This window comes from Saccopteryx bilineata, chromosome 5 (genome assembly GCF_036850765.1).
Source record: "Saccopteryx bilineata isolate mSacBil1 chromosome 5, mSacBil1_pri_phased_curated, whole genome shotgun sequence".
Classification (NCBI taxonomy): Eukaryota; Metazoa; Chordata; class Mammalia; order Chiroptera; family Emballonuridae; genus Saccopteryx; species Saccopteryx bilineata.
Window position 1 is genome coordinate 197,226,121 of NC_089494.1, and position 22,304 is coordinate 197,248,424.

At 31.7% G+C, this 22,304-nt stretch overlaps 1 protein-coding gene across 6 annotated transcripts in view; it reads left to right on the forward strand.

Annotated features, from left to right (window-relative positions):
* The window catches only part of MAPK10 (mitogen-activated protein kinase 10), a 343,572-nt gene that overhangs the window by 270,781 nt on the left and 50,487 nt on the right, over positions 1-22,304 (forward strand). For 5 of the 6 annotated variants that reach the window (XM_066280170.1, XM_066280166.1, XM_066280169.1 and 2 more), the window contains one exon: positions 20,896-21,078. In XM_066280170.1, the coding sequence (XP_066136267.1) occupies positions 20,896-21,078 (183 nt within the window). Of the gene's footprint in view, positions 1-9,631; positions 9,704-20,895; positions 21,079-22,304 lie in introns of all 6 variants that reach the window. The other variant, XM_066280168.1, reaches the window with a different exon arrangement.

A 22,304-nucleotide genomic window follows, 5' to 3' on the forward strand; every position in this document is an offset into this window, starting at 1 on the left:
GCATGCATTTATGTGGACATTTGTTTATTCTGTTCGATATTAATGAGATGTTCTCTAAATTCCAGTAACAATGTAAGAGTAAGCTTTTAAAACAATACTGTCTAGGAGGTAGGCACTATCAACATGTGGTTATACAGCACTTGAAATTATGACTAGTCTGAAGTGAGATGTGTTGTGTATGTAAAATGCATACTAGATTTTAAAGATACTAAAAAATATAGATAATATCTCATTAATAATTTTATATTTATGTATTGAAAGGATATTACATTTTACTTTAAATTAATTATTTATAGTTTGAAGATTAATTATATTATCTAATGTAGTTGATCTGAACAATATCATAATTCACATTTATATTTAATCATACTGATTTCAAACAAAGGTAGGAATTTTTTCTTCCTTTTTTGCCTTGAGGGTAAAATAGATTTCAAATCAAAAAAAGAAAAACAAAAAAAGGAAAGGGAATTCAATCAGTACGTAAAGTTACAAAGCCACATCTTTGTAATGCATTAAGTTTGTGAAATACAAAAAGGCACAATGCCTCATTTCCATGTGGCATTGTTACAGCTTCTTTGATTTTCATTAGCCTAGTTTTCTGAGATCTCATTTAGTTCTTCAGACATTTTTCAGGGTTGCTTTTACTTATTTTAACAGTATTAAATTTAATAGTCAATAAACTGAGGAAAAATACAAAACATTTTTCAACCCAAAATAACCCTCCAGAAAACGAACAAAGATAACAGCACCATATTGATAATTCTTTATTTTTCTAAAAATTGTTCTCCTGTAGGTTTTTTCTTTTTATTTTAGTGTGTATTTTAGAAAAATGTTTGTAACTGAGAGCAAAGTGTGCAAAAATCAATACATAAAATACATATCCTTGATAAGTATGGTCCTAAAAATTGAATATAACCTTATACACACAATGTAGATTGTGATGGGGTTTGCATTCTGAATTCCTTTATCTCATGGGATGACTATTGAGAATATCAGTCTTGGATAGCCCAGTGCCATTTATGATACTGAGCCTGCAAGAAGACCTAAGAGTAAACACAGAAATTACATAAATTTATAGTGAAAAAACATTTGGCTTAAGTCAAATTCTGCTTAAATATGGTTAAATGATTTCAAGATGAAATGAATTAGAACTGCCATTTTATTGAAAATGTACCAAATTGGATTTAAATCTTTAGTTTATTTTACCTATAATTAAAATTATAATTTAATGTTGTAAGTCATGGCACATTTAAAAATAAACTAAACCATAGAAATCACTATTAAATAATGAACTACATATATTCTTTTTTTAATTGTTATTATTTTTTATTTAGGAATTAAATTTGATGGGGTAACATTGATCCATAGGAACACTGTTCTCTTTTTCTTTTCTCTTCTTCCTCTTTCTTTCCTTTTCTTTTTATTGATTTTAGAGAGAGGAGAGAAAGAGAAAGGGGGGTAGGAATAGGAAACATCAATTCATAGTAGTTGCTTCTCATATATGCTTTGACCAGGCAAGCCTGGGGTTTTGAACCAGTGACTTCAGCATTCTGGGTTGATTCTTTATCCGCTGCACCACCACAGGTCAGGTTATACTCTTTTTTTTTTTTTTAGTGGAATTGTTTTATCAATATTTACATGAAATTATCATCATTTTACAAGTACAGCTTTCTACTAAGAATTGAGTGGTCTGAGCATTGAATTAGCTTAATGAAACCATGATGACCAGACACAAGTTGAGGGACTGATAGTGGTTATGTATCAGGAGAGGAATCACACCAGTGTTTTAGAATTTAACTGATTGCAGCATTTACTTTTTTTTTTTTTTTGTATTTTTCTGAAGCTGGAAACGGGGATAGACAGTCAGACAGACTCCCACATGCGCCCCAACCGGGATCCACCCGGCACGCCCACCAGGGGGGCGATGCTCTGCCCCTCCGGGGCGTCACTCTGTCATGACCAGAGCCACTCTAGCGCCTGGGGCAGAGGCCAAGGAGCCATCCCCAGCACCCGGGCCATCTTTGCTCCAATGGAGCCTTGCTGTGGGAAGGGAAGAGAGAGACAGAGAGAAAGGAGAGGGGGAAGGGTGGAGAAGCAAATGGGTGCTTCTCCTGTGTGCCCTGGCTGAGAATCGAACCCGGGACTTCTGCACGCCAGGCCGACGCTCTACCACTGAGCCAACGGGCCAGGGCCCGATTGTAGCATTTACTAAAAATAATATCAAAGATTAGTATATGCTAATTGATAAAGTATTACTTCCAGAATCCTTCAGAAACTTAAAAATAAAATCACAGATTCTCTTAACTTTCACTTAGAATTATTCAGAGTAATTTATATTGAGTTTCTCCAACACTAAAAAGTGGTAGATAAAACTCTATCATCTCAACCAACATTATTCCTCTTGTTCCACAGAACTTTTTAATGCTCACTTTCTTAATCTGAACCCTAAACAAAAATAGTAAAACACTTTGGCAAATTGAGATGTCTTATGAAATTGTCGTTGATGACTAAATTGTTAGCAACTTTCCTACATTTAAATTGTTTGTATTTGAGAAACATTGTGTTGGTTTCTTAACTACTGAAATATGATTTTAGATGATATCACAGGATAGATTTTTGATTATTAAATTAAAGTATTGGCTAAAGAAACAAATAAATATGCATATTTTCATTTTTCATTCAATAGGTTGCTAATTTTTTAATATCCAAAAGAACATTATAAAGTACTTAATATTTATTTGTACAGTTTTTTAAATTATACAAACATATTCTATTATATGCTCAATTTTTATGATAGTGCTCTGATTAAAACCTATAGCATGTATATAAGCTGACATAATATACAGTATTACTAAAAAGGTGTTAAGTTCGTGCTGAATTCAAGCTAGAGAGCAGTAATTACGCCAGGTTCATTATTTTCTTTACATAACGCAAGTACCATGTGAGGCACCTATGACTTACATTTTATTCAGATTTTGTTTCTTTTAATAAGAACTAAAAGTAAAGCAGTTTTGTGATGCTTTCTTAGAAGACATTTGTGTTTTGTGTTAGGGCTATCTGTCCCTTACTTCCTTCATCCACTTCAAACACAATCAGGGCTCCATTTTCTTGATTACTGAAGGCTTATATGATGCCTATAGACTTTTCATGACTTCTTAAGTCTGCTTTTTTAAGACACATCCTTTCTACTTTTTTTGTTTGTTTTTCATTTTATTTCACATGGTAGCACCTTCTTTGAGCAAGTCTTGTAATGTTCCTTTATCTAGAGTTCTTGGCCAAGTTCTCTGGACCACAGTGATGTTAAAGACGGGCACAGTGTCTTTAGACCTCAAGTATATTATTTCTGATTATTGCTGCTAGCTGGATCTTAAACACTTAAACAGTACCTCTTGCCTTTCCCTCTGAAGACATGGAAAATTTCAGGTAGGAGGAAAAGGGTATATACCTATAACCTTGCCAAGGAGCCAAAGTTATTAAGGAACTGGTGAATGATTTTTCAAAAATATATTTGAAGAAATAAAGAAAACACCCTCAAATTAATTGAATGTCATATCTTTTCTAAGCTCAGACATGAAAATTAGAAATAATCAAAATGCATGAAACTTGGAAGTTGTATTACCATACCCATCTGATACAGATAGATAACTCTTAATCCTGTTACCTCCTTGAAATAACTGCTTACTTCTTTATAAACTTTTGCAACTAATACATTACTATCATTTGAGACTGTTCCCTAATAATAAGGTAACAAAGGGTTATCAAACAATATTTAATTTTGACTTTAAGTAAAGTTGGAAAGTAAAAACACAGTAACCATTCTTTCACATCCATAAACAAATTGCAGATATTCATGAATATAAAAAGTTAATTATTTCCCTGTATTTGCTTAAAAGAATATATATTCTCCATTAATTCACTTACTATTCTTTTATTATTTTGATAAAATCTGAGTGAGACAGAAATCACTAGAATGAAAGTCAGGGATTTTGAGGGCACCTGAAAAGATGAAAGTACAATGTTGTAAGAGGAAAATCTCTTCTTCAAGGCATTTAGAGTGGACCAGAGTCCACTAGAGGGCAGGGGAGGTGTAAGGTCACAAAAGGAGTTCCGAGAGAGATACAAGGATGAAGTAGAGAGTGAGGGAAAGCACAGGGAACCTACTTCTCAGGTGGGACAAAAGGAAAGATGTTGAGGAGCGGACCCTCCACCCCTTGATGCCTTGAAGAGGAAGCATTAAGTGCTACTATACACAAAGCTCTATCCAGGCCCCAGAAGTTCCCTGTTTCCTGGGAATATGTTTATAGAAAGGTTTAAAACATATTTTTTTTCCTACTCAGCTATCGTTCTACATACAGAGCACTGAGTCAGTTTTAAAAATTAAGTGAAACACTGAAAGGGAACAATAAAATGTATTCCTTAGTGATTACTATGACATTTCATTTAAATGGGCCTTCATCCCTTTGGCTCTTAGGACAGAGTTCAGGAATGGTGATTCCTACTATTGAACTCTTCCTTTCAGCAGTCAGTTAAGTCTTTAGCCCATATGCTAATAGGGCTCCAAGAACTGGCTTCTGGCCCTGTTTGCTTTAGTCATATGACATCTCCTAACATTAATTTACTTTATAAAATACCTTCTTTGCCTGTCTTACAGGATTGCTGTGATGGTAATCATTTGAAACATATAAAACATTAGATGTTTAAAACATACACATGCTGGTGAATACCTTCAATGATAAGGAATTCCAGTTCTTATATTATAAGGTTAGTAGGTTAGTATTGGGGAACTCCAACCCAAATAAACTTTAAGTAAATTAGGTAAACTATAAAAGATGGAAATAACTAGAAGTCCACCTAGATTAAAACATATTATCTGATATAATGAGAAACCATATTATTTGTGAATTAGACAACGGGAAAAGGAAGGGCAAATGCATTGTGTGCCCTTTCAAAGCACTTCTGCCCGTTGAGGTACAGAATTAAGTGAGGACACACATGGGTCTGAAGAGAACCTGAATTTCATTTGATGATGATGTGAGACATTTTGAGTAAGCATTTATGATTTTTTTAATCAACACATGAAGTTTAACAAAAAATACTTTTTCAACATTAGGATTTCTTTAAATTACTTATTTATATAGAATGCAGAATTACATGGATTTTCAAAGATGACAAAAAATTTTGGTTCAGTAAAGTTATTTAAATGTTTTTATGCTAAACTGTTTTGTAAGTTTATTAGTCTATAAATTTACTTATAATATAATATAAACATTACAGTTTATAAGTTTCTGCTCTTATTATAAGTTTCAGTGGTTCTTTTCTGTTTTGTAAAAAGGAAATAAAAATATAAAATTGTTTAAATAAAGGTTAAAATTAATAATATAGTGCCATAGAAGTTATAAAGAAAGAAAAAGTTGAATATGCTGATTCACAGAGAAAAATCTTCCTTTGTTTTCCTGGCATTAGAATATTTAGCATTGTGTTCCACAGATATTGTTTATATTTTTTACTTAGATCCTCATGTGCAAAGCATGTACCTTCTTAGCTTATTTATGCATATCAGTAGTCTTTTATAATTCTATTTTACCTTTAAGTTAAAAACAATGTACTTTTGTTAAATATCTAATTAAAAGTTTTAGCTTTCAAAACGTGTTTCAAAGAAATAGTGTTATTGTTTTAGAAAAACATATTAAAATTTGCTATTGTACTTCAAAGTATCCAAAGAAAGAAAATGTATCAAAACATTTTGTCTGAATCTTATGCCAAGTGAAGATGTAATTATAATAAGGAGAAAGGCAGTGTAGTTTAAAAATTATATTACCAGAGCCACTGAAACATTTGTCAGGTTGCTGGAACAAAACCCACAAAGTCCAAAAGATATTTTTCACCGTGAATAACAATCCAAGCCATTACACAGAGTGTAGAAGCAGCAATAGATTGCTTTCTTTATTTAGATTTAAGCTGCTAGGGCCTACATTATATTATTTTTATCTCTTGGTTAAAAGTAGATAAAAGGTAATTTGGTATAATCTAATACCTAACAAATGACATGAGACATTATTACTTATAAAATTAATAACCATATTTTGGTAGTACCAAAACTTATTTAAATTTCTTTTAAGGAAAGTGACCCAGCTTTGGAGTGTTAAAGTTGCAAATGAATCTGCTTTCTGCTGGTGGGAATACTGATGATGTTAGAAGGGGGAAATGTAATGAATCAAAATCACAAAAGCAACCAGAATTCTACCTGGGCATCATTAGTATACAAAACTCTTATGCAGACCCAAATAGACCCAAATACTGTATTGAACTGCCTCACAAAACATCAAAATCCAGTTTCCAACAGTGATTGAATGTATTGATTTCTTCTAAGGTTTTTTTTTTTTTTTTTTGTATTTTTCTGAAGCTGGAAACGGGGAGAGACAGTCAGACAGACTCCCGCCCGGCACACCCACCAGGGGCGATGCTCTGCCCCCCCGGGGCGTCTCTCTGCTGCGAACAGAGCCACTCTAGCGCCTGGGGCAGAGGCCAAGGAGCCATCCCCAGCGCCCGGGCCATCTTTGCTCCAATGGAGCCTTGGCTGCGGGAGGAGAAGAAAGAGACAGAGAGGAAGGAGGGGGTGGGGGGTGGAGAAGCAAATGGGCGCTTCTCCTATGTGCCCTGGCTGGGAATCGAACCCGGGTCCCCCGCACACCAGGCCGATGCTCTACCGCTGAGCCAACCGGCCAGGGCGATTTCTTCTAAGGTTTTTGCACAGTATTCATCAGAATATCTTGAAAATTTCTTAAAATAATTCAGTCACATTGATAAACATCAAGTTTGGTGTAATAGATTTATCTTGAGAAGTAATCCTGTTCTGAGTACATAAAAATCCATGTAAATTCATATGCATATATTTCACTTTTGTAATTCATAATGATAGAATGTTTCATTTTCAGTCACAAGGCTTAGTAGCTAAGTATCATTAGCATGGATAGTCTGTAAGGAATAATGAATAGTGAGTAAATTTAAGTGGAAATTGGGGAAGTTTCCAGGGTTTTATCTCCTAAAAAAGATACATTAAAATAAAGAAAAAATGGAGTTCAATATATATTCAGCAATAGTTCAGATACATAGTTTATATCTTTGCATAATTTTTATGTAAAAACTTTATTGAGTCTATTTTGGGTTTTGTCATGAAGATAAAGTTCCAAAAATGTTCTCCTTTTATTTCGGAACATCTGTATCCAGCATAGCCACACAAAGGAGAAGTGGGAGATACATAGTAATTAAACCAAGAACTGTCTAAAACCAATTGAGACTGGAGCGATTAGCAACTGAGATTCCATTTAGCTCAATTGTTATTGTTACTGCTGTTGTGTAAAAGCATATGGGAAGAAAAGTGGAAAATCAAGAAATGATAGTCTGGAAGATAAAAATTTTCCAGTTTTAGGATAGGAGTGATCAAGGACCATAAATTATATTTACATATTTTAAGATTATTATTTGGGTAAGGGAACAGGATAATTCATTCCTATTCAGATAAAGGAGAGCAATTCCATAAAGTCAACTATGATTCAATACATGGAATGCCTTTCTAAGTGGCTTCAATAGTGAGAAGGATCACCCAGTGAGTGGTGAGTTTTCCTCATTGTCAATATTTTTTCATTTATAATATAATAATAAACCTTTCATATATATAATTTCAATATTTAACTCCAATATATATTTAATTCATAGTGATATATCATATAACTAATATTTAATGAAGATTAATTATGTACCAGGCAATATGAAAAGATGTTTATCAAGTATATTTCTTTCATGTGTTTTAAAATTTTTACATGATAAATACTATTTACCATTTACATTTTAGAGGGTGAAATTGAGATTCAGAGAGATGAAGTAATCTGGCCAAAGTTACACAGTTAGAAAACAATAGAATTGGTTTGCAGTAGAAAAAAAATGAGTTAATACATCATAGAAGAGTTTTTATGTTGAATAAAAAATGAAACTAGATGTTTTCTAAGTCTCAGATAGGTTTGTGGCAGAAACCACCTTTCCCCAAATGTTTGAATAGATAGATCCAGGCAAGAGAAAACCCTATTTACTGTGTTTTTAACTCAATATTTTTTTGTTTATCTCTTTCCCAGTATCTATTTTAAAAAAAGAACTATAAAACAAATATGCTGTAAATAGCAACTTCATCAGACTGGTCACTTTGATAAGAATACTTGCAACTCAAAAACAAATATATTTTCGAAGATCTTTTTTTTTCCTTTAATCAAAAATTCTCACAATACCAACCTCTTGTGAGACAGTATTATCTGGAATTACAAATGCATTAATAATAAAGGTGTGCACAACTGTTTGCTCTATCTTTCCCTGATACTTTTGCATGACACTTGCTTTCCTAAAATGGAAGCAAAACAAATTTGCTTCTCTGAGTATGCTTATCACCTTCAAAGCTATAAGCATTCCTTTGCAGTGATCACTCTGTTTAGAAGTTAAGTTGAACTATGAAAACTTTAAGATTAACCTGAATGAGATTTTCATACTGCAAAGACTCTCAGGAGGAATTCTTTAAAGGTCACTGTCAAATTACAAGATGTAATTTGAAGAGTAAGTGGAGCAAAATTATAGTGTGCTGCTATCTTAATGCCTTTCCCTATGTGCTCCTCCCTCTATATCCCTTAATTTTCTAGGTTATTTCCCCCCATAAGAATGACCTGTTTCTCTTTCTGACTTTTCATTAGGAACAAGTGAGTAACCAACTATAGCTAAAGACAGAGATTTAACTTTTTTTGCTTTGCTTTTCCCCATTTTGCTCCTCCCTGTTATATCCTCTGCCCTAGCTTCCCGGTTTTAAGCTCTGGATGATAACTGGCAATAGCATAGAGACATTATAATTTCACCTTAAATTTTAGGATTCTTTTGATTCAGAGTTTCAGAAGTATCAGCTCTCTGTTATGTTTATTTCATGTTGAACCATTCTGTTTTGAAAGCCAGCATTTCTTACCATTATAAAGCCACTGTGTTTATAAGAATAAGGCAAGGCTTCCTGTTTAGGAATTTGCTCCTTTGATGGAAGTCAATGAAAACGAGCCAGCATATTCCAAAACATTTATTCTTGAACTGGCATATCACTTCCTGAAACGTATTCATATATACAAATGAGTAAATGTGTTTTGTAAAAGACATTCTTTCTTTTGAGGTTACTGGAAGCTTTTCTTTTTTTGCAAATGTGGTATACAATATAAAAAATTAACTGATTTGCATGTTTTTTCCATTAACACAATCTAGAATAATTTATAATACAAATTAGTAAATTTCTAGTAGATAAATGCAAATTAGACCTTTTAAATCAGAAACTAAATTAATCATTGAATTATAATTGCAAAGTAACATTATCACACATCGGTAACATTGAGTGGTAACACATGGGTTACTTTAGTCCCATAGAAGAAAGGGCCCTGACATTCTTGTTTTGTCCCCCCTTCACTGTTTTAAAAGACTAATGACCATAAAGCTGACTTCTTATCCAGTGAGCAAAAGGTCACACCGTTGCTCTATCACCTAGGTAGTCAAGTATTTTCATTTATTTGCTCTTCTATTCCTGTCTTCTTGTTTATCTTCATGTCATTTTTGTTTTCAGTTGACATGTGGTCAGTAGGTTGCATCATGGGAGAAATGATAAAAGGTGCAGTGCTGTTTCCTGGCACTGATCGTATCCTTCTTAGCTGCCAGCGGTTTCTGTGGGTGTTATTCTCAATCAATTTCCTTTGGTCCCAAATACAGTATTGCTGATGGTATACATTCGCTGCCTTTAGAGGACTTCTACAAGACTCCAATGTCAAATATCTACCAGCGAGCATCATGGTAGAGTAACTGTGTCTCTTAACAAGATCTTTAGGTGAATAATACAGTATTATGTATGAAACATTCAGCATGGTATCCAAAGGTCTATCTTAATTCAGTCCTATGAAACTAATAACTGATATACTTTTCTCTATTTTTTTATCGTAGATGTTTCAAAATTAGGTTCTATTCATAGCTAGATATTAAATGACAAAATATTTTAATTTTGAGGCTGAAGATTTATGTTTTCATATCATAAGAAATATTCACTTGGCATAGAAAATTTAATCAGTTAGATTTATGTTTACCCATATATACAATAAATTTATTTTAACATATATTCAGAAAGCAGACATATGAATTTTATTTTTAAATTAATCAACCTATTCTAAAATTCTTTTTCTCATTTATTTCATTTATAGAAATGATTGCTCCAATTCTTGATATTATTTTCTTCATATAGTTAACATATGCAATAACTAAAACCTCATTAATTAATAATGATTATATAAAATTTCTGGAGATAAATTTAAATTAATTTTACAAGTAAAAAAGATCCTCTTTCAAGCAGCAAATTGCAAGTAAAAATTTCAGAGGCTCTGCAGTATTAAATAGATATGGGTATTTGGTATGTCATAACTTATTTCTTTAAGTTAGTTAAATATCTTCCTACACTCAGTCATTTATGAAAATAATATGGCCTCCTCATACTAAAGATAAAGTCTCTGCTTAAATGATCATAATTCAAAACTAAAATTGAACCTATAATAATGGTGATTTAATTATAATTAAAGAAAATCTAGTTCCTAATATAGTGTATCCTAAGCATATTATGATTAGCCATTTACTTTGAAGATTGCTATATTACACACACAGTTTACAGAGAGTTGCACACACATTGTGTATCCTCTGTATGAATTAAAGGACTAGTTTAGGAAATGACTGAATTAGACACTCATTTAATTTTTATTGAATGAAAGAACTTAACCTAAAATGTTGTATATATTTAGTGAAAATAAAGCTTTACTGTTTTAATTTTCATTCTTATTAAAAGCTTTTTCTTTTGGCCCTGGCCGGTTGGCTCAGTGGTAGAGCGTCGGCCTGGCGTGAGGGAGTCCCGAGTTCGATTCCTGGCCAGGGCACACAGGAGAAGCGCCCATCTGCTTCTCCACCCCTCCCCCTCTCCTTCCTCTCTGTCTCTCTCTTCCCCTTCTGCAGCCAAGGCTCCATTGGAGCAAAGTTTGCCCGGGCGCTGAGGATGACTTTGTGTGTGGCCTCTGCCTCAGGCACTAGAATGGCTCTGATTGCGGCAGAGCATCATCCCCTGGTGGGCATGCTGGGTGGATCCGGGTGGGCATACGCGGGAGTCTGTCTGACTGCCTCCCCATTTCCAGCTTAAAAAAAAAAAAAAAAAGCTTTTTTTTTTTTCCTTTTTACTGCATTTATTGAGGTGACACATGTTAACAAAATTATATAGGTTTCAGGTGCACAGTTCCATAATACATCATCTGCATGCTGTATTGTGTATTTAACAACCAAGTCAAATCTCTATCACCATTTATTCCCTCTATATCCTCCTCCATCTCCCCCAGTTCCCCTCCCCCCAGCAATTACCACACTGTTGTACCATGTTCATGAGATTTTTTCCTCTTTTTTCTTCCTCTTTTTTTTTTGCACAATCCCTCCATCCCCCCACCCAGCCATCTTTCACCCTGACAACACTTACCCTGCTGAGTTTGTCTCTATTTTGTTTGTTCGTTCATTTTGTTCATTAGATTCCACATATAGTAAAATCATATGGTGCTTGTCTTTCTCTAATTTTAAATATGGTACACATTTATTAAATTTTTTTGATTTATAGTTGTCTTCTACATATATATTTTATTAAATAACATCCACAAATTAACCACATTAATGTTCATATTATTTAGAAGTATGTTACTTGTTAAAATCTAATCTTTTTGATTCTCAACAAATAATAAACTTGAGTTTGGCCTTTGGACATAAATATGAAATAGTACTGTACCTAAATTTTAGCTAAATTTAGGCACTTGATTAAAATAAACTCAATCTGTTAACTTTGTACTCTTGGCTCTTTCAGAAGTTCATTGTGGTTGAATAATTGACGAATGGAATGAATATTTGCCCTTGCAAATTAAAATGATTTTCATTACTTTCCTTATATTTTCTGTTAAAGAAAATCTGATTAATTTTCACAACTGAATTATGAAATACAAATGAACATTTCTTAAATTAATTTCTTGGGTTACTTGAGTATCATTTAACTCAGATGTCAAAATCTTTTATAAGTAAAGCTTTAGGCTACTGCTAATTTTCAAGTCTCATATGAAATGGCTTTTCAATGCCTGAACTTGATATTTGATATTGAGTTATTTCGGTAGCTCTCGTATCTGGAAACATTTGTAAATTTCTCGAAGGAGAAAAGGAAATTATTTTTTTAAATGTCTCTTTGGAGTATAGATGAGGTCTTTTAATAATTTCAAATATGTTGGTTAAATTTTAAATCAATCTTTTTTGTGCCAACAGTTTATGAACACTGAATATTATAAAACTCCTCTTATAATGCAATACATTATTTATTTTTAAATATTCCCTATTATAAATGACTTATGAGGAGGCAATAAAATTATATCTGAATCTATTAAATAGAACCTTCAAAATGTAGCTGGAGATATAAAATATGTATATTGTACATCTATACAATACATCATAAGGAGTCTGATTTTTAATCAGCACATTTTCATTAATATGAAGACATTCTCAAAATGAATGATTTCTAAATATTTTTGCAATATCAACTACACATGTCTTTTTTTTTCTTTTATTGAATTTATTAGGGTGACACTGGTCAATAAAATTATACAGGTTTCAAGTGTACAATTTTACAACACATCATCTGCACACTGTTGTGTGTGTTCAAAACCCCAAATCAAATCTGTGTTCATCACCATTTATCCCCGAATACTCTCCCCTACGTCCCCCTACCCACCTTTCCCTGGGCAATCGCCACACTGTTGTCCATGTCTATGAATTTTTTCTCTCTTTCTTTTTTTTTTTATTTTGCTTAATCCCTTCATGCCCCACCAGTCACCCCCAACAATTCTCAATCTGCTTTCTGAATCTGTCCCTAATAAAAAAAAGAACTAATAAGCAAAATAGAGACTATGCATTTCTTCTTGATATATAAACTAACTTGGCAGCAAAATTTAAACTATTAATAAGTTTTTATACCCTTTATGTTTTATGCCTAAAATTCAACATATTATTTTCAGAACTGAAAATTTAGATAGCCAAAAATAATTTTTAAAATTTTATATATTTATATGCCACTTTATTAGTAGATATTTTTAAGAACATATTAATTGAATTTTATTCAATTCAAATGCATTTTTAACTCTCCATAGAAGAATCAAAAATCAGATATTGAGATAATATTCTTTTTATATATTTTAATACATTTCATTATAGCAGACATTTTTACTTTAAATTTACAAGATGTTTTTATATAAGCAAATTAATATTAAATATAAAACTTGAATAAGATCAATAAAATAAACACATATATACTACCACTCAGGTTAAAATAAAACATTATCAATAAATACCTTTAAATCTTTTTGTGTGCACCTCATAATTTATATTCTGTCTTCTCTCCACAGAGGTCACTATTATTCCAAATACATGTTTTTACAATATATTTGACTTTTCTTATAATTTTACCATATACATATTTATCCTTAAATAATATATGGTTTAGTTTTAGGAGTTCTACATAATTCTATTGTCATTATTATTTTGTGACTTGTTTCCAATGTTAACATTTTTGAGATTTATCCATGTAGATGCATTAGAAATAGTTCAGTAGTTCATTTATTTTCATTTCTGTGAAGTACTCTAGTCTATAAATATTTTACAGCTAATCCACTTTCCTGTAAATAAACTTTGAGATATAATCAATTCTTATTTTTTGTTTTTGTAAACAATGTTGTTATAAATATATGTCTCTAGGAACACGTGGGCAAGATTTGTTTGTTTTTTAAAATGATAATTCCTATGCTCATAGGTATGCACACTTTTTGATTGTGTAACATCAAATACATTTCCAAAGTGACAGTGTATAGATATAACTGACTTCTTTACAAACTTATCAACTCTTGGTCTTGTCAGATTGTTTTTTAAATTTGTTACCAATCTCTTGGATATAAAATATTATTTCAATGGAGCTTTAATTTACATTTCCTTGACTACAAGGGAGGCTATGCATCTCTTCTTGTTTATTGGATATTAGTATTTTCCTCTTTGCAAAGTGTTATTTTATTTGTTTGTTTTTAAAACAGTTTTTTCTATTGTATTATTTTATTGATTATTGAGAGTTCCTCGTATAATCACTCAGCTAATCTTTGGCAGTTTTATATGTTGCAAATATCTTCTCCCCTGTATTTAAATTATTTACTATTTTATTTTTAAGTGGTTTTGAAATTTGGCAATCCATTTTTTTTATAGATCATGTATTTTTATATCTTGTCTTTGATGCCTTCTATTATCTTGTAATTTTACTGTGAATTTTTTAAAGATCAATATTTTTACATTTAAGCTTTTAGTTCACTTGTAGTTAATTTATGTATATGGTATGAAAGAGAGATTCCATTTATTTTATTCTACTTCCCTTTACTGACTATCGTATTCTTTCTTCACTGATCTATAATGCTGTTCCTGTCTTAAGTTTTCACATATTAGGAGGAAGGCTGTTGTATTCTGGATTCTATATTTGTTCTCTTTGACTATGTCTATATAGCTACTACCCTTTCTTAATGAATACAAATGTATATTATGGACTTATATCAGGAAGGGATAAAACTCATCCATTTTTGTCTTTCTCAGGAGTAACTTGGCTATTAATAGATTATTGCTTTTCCATAAAAATGTTAAAATTGTCTAGTTAACCTACATAAAAAATTCCTATTGGAATTTTATTGAGTCTATGGTTCAATTTGTGGAGAATTGCTATTTTAATTAAGGCATTTAAAAAACTTCTTTTGAACATGTAAAAATTTTAGCAAACATTAATTTTTGTTCTCACTTTTTTAGCCTCACAAAGTGATAATATTACAATTTTATTGCATATAGAGAGAGTTTGTTTAGATGCACCCTTTTAATTATTGTTTTTGTAGCTTACCACTATTTCTTGCCATTTGGTCCATTATTTTGAGATTATTATCTTTCTTCCTAAAGTATATACATTAGAAGACTTTTAGTGGGGATCTTTGATGATAAAACTCAATTTTTTGATTGGGTGCTCTTGTTTTAGAGATAATTTAGTTGGATATAGAATATGAGATTGACAGTATCTCCTTCCAGCATTTAAAAAATATTATTCCACTGCCTTTTTGATTCTAATACATCTGGTGAATATTTAGTTGTTGGTTTAGTAGTGACCTTTGGAGATAGCCTTTTCCTTTTCTCTGACTTCATTTACAATTCTTTTTTTTTTTGGTCTTTGGTTTTCTGCTGTTTCTCTACCATGTGACTCAGTGCAGGTTTCTTTTTATTTATCTTCCTTGGGATTCACTGTATTTCTTGAGTTCCACTTATTTCTAATTCTCAGAATTTCTCAGCTTTTGTTTCCTTAAATGTTTTTTCTCCCCTATGTTTTTATATTATCCCAGTAAAAACTTTGATTGAACATAAAGCAGACATTTATTTATTCAACAAGTATTTTTTTGAGCACTTACTATATGCTGGACACTTTCTGTCTTGATGGATATATCAATAAACAAAACTATCATCATGAAAATAATGATGTCATGAAATTCTTAACATAATGAAATTTATAATAACAGGCACAGTATATTAAAAAGTGATTAATGACTGAGGGATAAGAGAAATCAAAATGCTAGGATGATTGTCTCCTGCATTTTTTTAAGTTTAAACACAAAAAGTTTTTTCAGTAATGTTTGACAAAATGACATGTGTTCTTGTTGTCATATAAACTTGATTGTAGCTTCTTAATCTCCCTTCCATATAGTGTTATACCCAGAAATGAATGTAATCTTCCAGAGAGGGTTTCACAGATCAGAGTACAGTGTCACTACAATTCTCTTAAATAAGAATTCTATATTTCTGTTGGTGTTAGGAGCTATTTATAGTAGCTCCTTTGTTTAAAATAATTTTATTTTTCAATTTTTAAGAAGACTTTGATATTTTTCAGCTATACAACAGATGTCAAATCAAATGTCTCTAAAGTCTTCTTCTAGTTTAAAAATTCAGATACAGTCAGACACAGCCTTTATGAGATGAGACGACTATCATACAGTTTGAAGAAGGGGTTATGTATAAAAATATGAACATTATAAGTACAAATTTTGTAACAGAGTCTTATAAGGGGCATGTGCAAATGGGAAGCCTCCAAAATTAACCTTTAATAGCTTTTAAAAATTCTACCATTTTGACACATATTAATATATACTAGATTTGTTTATATGTGAAATGTCTCTCCATATTTTTTTGTTTTGTAAGTAAATATAGATTAAAATATTAAATAGATTTATAAGACAAAATAGATTGCACTAAGATTCATATATGTCATGCTTCAAATACCAGCTTTGGATATTTCATATCTCACAATATCTCACTAGCAATCTGCTGCCAGTGAGCAAAGAGCCTTTTACTCAGATTGTGAGCTTTAAGTTTTGGATGTGTTCTAGTTTATAATAGTTCATTTTCTGGTGGTCATTTATAATGAAAACAAATGCTAGTTACAATTATATGTTAAATCACCTGTTCATAGTACGTGTTACCAAAATTTAAAGGGGATTCTGAGAGGAAAATAATATTTTTTTCTCCTTTTCCAAGTCAAAAGAGGGAAGATAGAGAGACAGACTCCCACATGCATCCCAGACAGGATCCACTTGGCAACCCCCATCTGGGGCTGATGGTCTGTCCATCTGGGACCATGCTCGCAACCGAGCTATTTTTAGGGCCTGAGGCAGAGGCTCCATGGAGCCAACCTCAGCACCCAGGGTGATGCACTGGAACCAATCTAACCATGACTGCATAAGGGAAAGTGAGAGAGAGAGAGAGAGAGAGAGAGAATGAAACCATTAAACATTCTTTATGATTCCACATTTATGAAAGCTTAAATGTGCATTGTATAAATTATGTCTATAATTATGACCTAACATATCCAGGAAAAAAAGATATTTTCATACATTATGTTTAAGGTAGTTTGAAATATATTTTAGAAAGTTCCCAAACAAGGAAGTAAAAGGCGTACATGAAATGTAAGTGCGTTTCTAACTGATAGAATTAAAGAATAATTTTCAATTTAGAGTTTTTGATAACTCATTTTTATAATCCATATTTACTTTGTTTTATTCATCTATTACAATACTATTTATTGAAGACATTAGTTAATAGTCAGTATTTTCTTACATTATCTTGTCATCATATTCCATTTATAAAATCAAACTTTTTGTAATATTATTTTTTAGGTAGTGAGTTGAAATTAGATGAGGAAATTTTCAAATAACTTATAAAATGCCATTTTTCAACTTATTAAATTCTTTTGAATATGTTAAGGATGATTATTTCTTACTGAAATAGTAAATCAAAAATATAAAACATATTTATTCATTTTCTGATAACTGCACAGGCTGGAATCTGTAAATATTTGGACCCATATGTGTATAGTATAAAATTAATGACATTTATGAGAGTTTTAAAGCAAATAAATCCTTTTACAAAAATACTTTTCACCATTTTTTTGTAAAAAATACCATCTTAACATTAATACATAAGCATAAGAATCTAGTTAATAATTCATATATTTTAAAAAATATAATCATTGTGGAACTCTCATGATTAAATATATTTAAATTGTATCAACTTATTTTCTATTTAAAATATTCAAAGAATTTATTGTTTTAGGTAAATAAGTTGATAAACTAAGGAGGCAGTTTTAGACATTCTTTAAAAGAATTGCCTGTGGCAAATTTTATAACATCAATTTTATGATCATATTAAAGCAATTTTTACCAGATCAATTTCAAACTTGCTCTTTTACTTCCTGAAATCCTTGGAATAAGCACTGTACATAGAGTCAGGAGATATGACTACCAGTTTTGGCTTCTTTTTGGTTAATTATGATTATAAAGGAAAATTATATGGTTAACTAAGTATAGTTGTACATAGTTGTTCATATTGTTGTGATCTTATGAACATCTATAAAAGAAACACTTAACATTTAAATATAACTTCATGTTTATGGGAATAAAGAACTTGAAATGGATTGATTAAAATAAAGTCACAGATTTTTAAAGGTGATTATACCAGTTTTTAATTTTTAATTAATTAATTAATTAATTTTTGTGGCAGAGACGGGGAGAGTCAGAGAGAGGGACAGATAGGGACAGACAGACAGGAAGGGAGAGAGATGAGAAACATCAGTTCTTTGTTGCGGTTCCTTAGTTGTTCATTGATTGCTTTCTCATATGTGCCTTGACCAGGGGCTACAGCTGACCGAATGACCCCTTGCTAGAGCCAGAGACCTTGGATCCAAACTGGAGAGCCTTGCTCAAACCAGATGAGCCTGCCTGACCTGTGGTGGCACAGTGGATAAAGCGTCGACCTGGAAATGCTGAGGTCGCCGGTTTGAAACCCTGGGCTTGCCTGGTCAAGGCACATATGGGAGTTGATGCTTCCAGCTCCTCCTCCCCTTCTCTCTCTCTGTCTCTCTTCTCTCTCTCTCTCTCTCTCTCTCTCTCTCTCTCTGTCTCTCCCTCTCCTCTCTAAAATGAATAAATTAAAAAAAAAACCCAAACCAGATGAGCCTGTGCTCAAGCAAAAAAACAAAAACAACAACAACAACAACAACAAACCCAAACCAGATGAGCGTGTGCTCAAGCTGGCAACCTCAAGGTCTTGAACCTGGGTCCTCCACATCCCAGTCTGATGCTCTATCCACTGTGCCACCACCCGGTCAGGGTACCACATATTTGAAGTATTCACATTCAGCTGTTTCATTGACAAAAATCAAGCTTTGTGCCTCCCTACCTTTTGTAAACTATTTCATTAAGGACCACAATTATGTTTTATCTAAAAAGCAATCTAAGATAGGGAAGTTCACTGAGGACTTCTATAAACTTTAATTATAAAAGGAAACATTTTAACTGTTCTTCTTTAACAAATTCAACAATATTTGACTCTCCTTAAACTTGACTCTAAAAACAACATGGAATTGTTTGGGAACACTACTTTAAAAGCAATTAGTTTTTTTTTGTTGAATAAGGCTATACCTCTAGCTAAATGTTAATTAGAATATAGTAGTGTGTTAGGAGTATTTTGACAACTTTTTAAATGACTCCTTTAAGTAAATATGACAGGTTCTTTGCCTCTATTTTCTTTGACGATGCCTGTAATATTCCAAAGAAGTGAGACCAATGGTTAAATGATGGCTTGATAGGACATGATAACCTAACTCTATTAGGGAATAGACCACTTCTCATTATTTACAATGCAAGCCCTTGAAGTTTTATTTAAATACATTTAAGTAGTTAAAACTTACCTATACTATAGTGCTAACATAAGTTTTTATATTAGGGTAACTTTTATCAATTGTAAATTATAGTTTCTTTATTTCTAATTATTCTAACTTACTATGATAGTCTCATAAATATTCTTCAGTTTTTATCACTTTCACTTCATTTCTTGATATTACACAATCACACATTGTTTACATCCCAGTAACTAAGATGATATGTAATAATTTAAATTTTATTCAGCCAGATTATAAAGGAAGAAGAAGATTTGCAAATTAACTTTATTATTTCTCTGAGCAATATCTTATCTACTTAGTTTGCATTATATATTTATTTTAGTTAAATATAGTTAATTTTTACTTTTGTCGGGACTGCAAATCATTTTTAGTCCAACTGTGTTGAATAGCTGGGAATAAGGAGTTTATAAACCTTATTTAGGTGATATTATGGTAAGTTCCTTGAACTGTTGCAAATTACATTAGCAGAAATGAAGTCATTAACTTATTACTAAAGGATAGAGTTGTAGAAGAATAAACAATGTATTTAAGAAGAATGAATTTAAGAAGAATTTCTAAGGCTTTTATCATTCACTGATACATGGCAAGGGAAATTCCTTGAAATCAGTTTCTTTCAGTTGGTTCTTCGGAGTTTTCATTGGAGATATTTATCATTCACAAGACTCTGATGTAACAAATGTCAGTACTAAATGCAAAAGAGAATCTCAGTCAGCGGGTATATCTGTCACAGAGCTAGCTCAAATCAAGAGGTAAAAGTTAATATTTTTCCTGCAAATTCCACATATGTAATGTACTTTTGAATCACACTTGGATAGAAATCTGTTGTTTTAAATTGATCATTTGATGTTTACCCTCATGTCTTTCTAATTCAGGGATACAGACAGGTATAAAATAGGTATAAAATTGTGATTATTTTGATAAATAGAAAAATTTTAAGTCTTTGGTGAAAAACTAATAAATTTTCTTATCAAAAATTATATTAATCTCATAAGAAATGCATATGATTAGAAAATATTAACAGATGATGGACTTTCCTATTTGGTAGAGAAAAGAAAATCTTAAGAGGAATTTAAGAAAATGTAAATGAACCTTATATAACATATTCAATATTTGTCATTTTTAGAAAAGAAATGATTGAGGTAATTTCATAATAAATATGTTGTTATGTTTTTTATATCACATGGTTATCTTAATATAAGAAACTCCTCTTGTGTTATGAAATACATTTTCATCTACAATTCAGACTATCTCACAAGATCTAATTTTGTTAAGTAATGCTAGTTCTCCAATAGTGTATTTGTTCCAAAAGTGAATTTGAAATTTGAAGAGGATTCATTGCCTTACAATTCTGATTTTATATTTTTGTTCCTTGTGCTTATTAAAACTCCAGTTTTGTTGATGAGTGCTCAGGATTCTGAGAAGTGGTCTCCCAACTAGTGAAAAGCAAGAGCTGTACTTCTGTTTGCCCTTAACTATTTAATTCTCAGATATTGACCAGTGGAACAAAGTAATTGAACAACTAGGAACACCATGTCCGGAATTCATGAAGAAATTGCAACCCACAGTTAGGAACTATGTGGAGAATCGGCCTAAGTATGCAGGACTCACCTTCCCCAAGCTCTTTCCAGATTCCCTCTTCCCAGCGGATTCTGAGCACAATAAACTCAAAGGTAAGCCCATCAGGAACAACTTGCAAACCATTATGAGGGTGGTCATGGCCTGAACAAGCAAGAGACACACACCTCTCTAACTTAAACTAGCTCGATTTAAGAAGAGGAATGTTATTTTTTTTTTTTAATTTCACTCACTAGGATTTTGTTGTATTGAATATATTTGAAATAAGTTATTTACTAGGCTAAGAAATCTTTATAATAGTGAGGTTTTCATTGTGACGGTAGTTAGTATAAAGGGATCTAAAGTGTAATATAATACAATTACAATCATGAGTACAATTAGAACTGTGTAAGTAGGAGATTGATTAGAGGCAGGTAGTTCCAGGACTCCTCCAAATGTTTCTAATTGACTCAGTGGGAGACTCTGGTTCAGGAGAGGTTAAAAGATCTTTCTACAAAGGGCAGTGGAAACGGATTTTTAGAATTATCTGGTTATTCAGAAGGAAAGATAATACTAAAGTGTGAAAGAGTAGTCCAGGTAAATTATTTCATGTGGCTTATTTAGAATCTTAAAATTGTGTTTTCTAAAGGACCAAAGTTATATATATCAAAATAATTGTTCCAATTGTTTTCATTACCTGGGAAATATTTTCAAGACAAGTTTTTTGTTGTAAAACCTTGAAGAAGCAGGTGTCCGAGTTTTATTTGTATTTTCAGAAGTGCTCAACCACCTCTTTTTGTTATTTAGAGTGACAAATGAAATTTTACCTATACATTTTATATACAATATGAACACTTTCATGAATAAGTAATTCTTTCTATTATTATGTTTATAGTCGTGAACTTTAGTAACAAATCGTAGTTTCTTCACCCACAATATTAGGATAATAATGCCTCAGTCATAGAAAGAGAGACAACGAATAAATTCGGCAATGTGTAAACTATAATATAAATAAAATTCTAACTAATTTTAACTTAGGACATTAATGAGCATGTAATTTTAAAACAAATTTATATTTTCTTCTGCCTGGGCTCAAGCCCTGTCCCTTGAAATCTGTGTGATTTTAAGTTATTCAATCTTCCCATGCCTCCTTTAACAAAATGTCCATCTTATAGGGTCACTAGGAGGTTTAATTGACTAAATAATTTATCAAGCACTTACAACCGTGCCTGGCTCACCATAAACACTCAATGACTGTTAAATAGAAACATAATAACAAATGTAATTATTATTATTTAAAATGCATCTATACATTATTTTTAAAAAAAGAATACAATCTTTT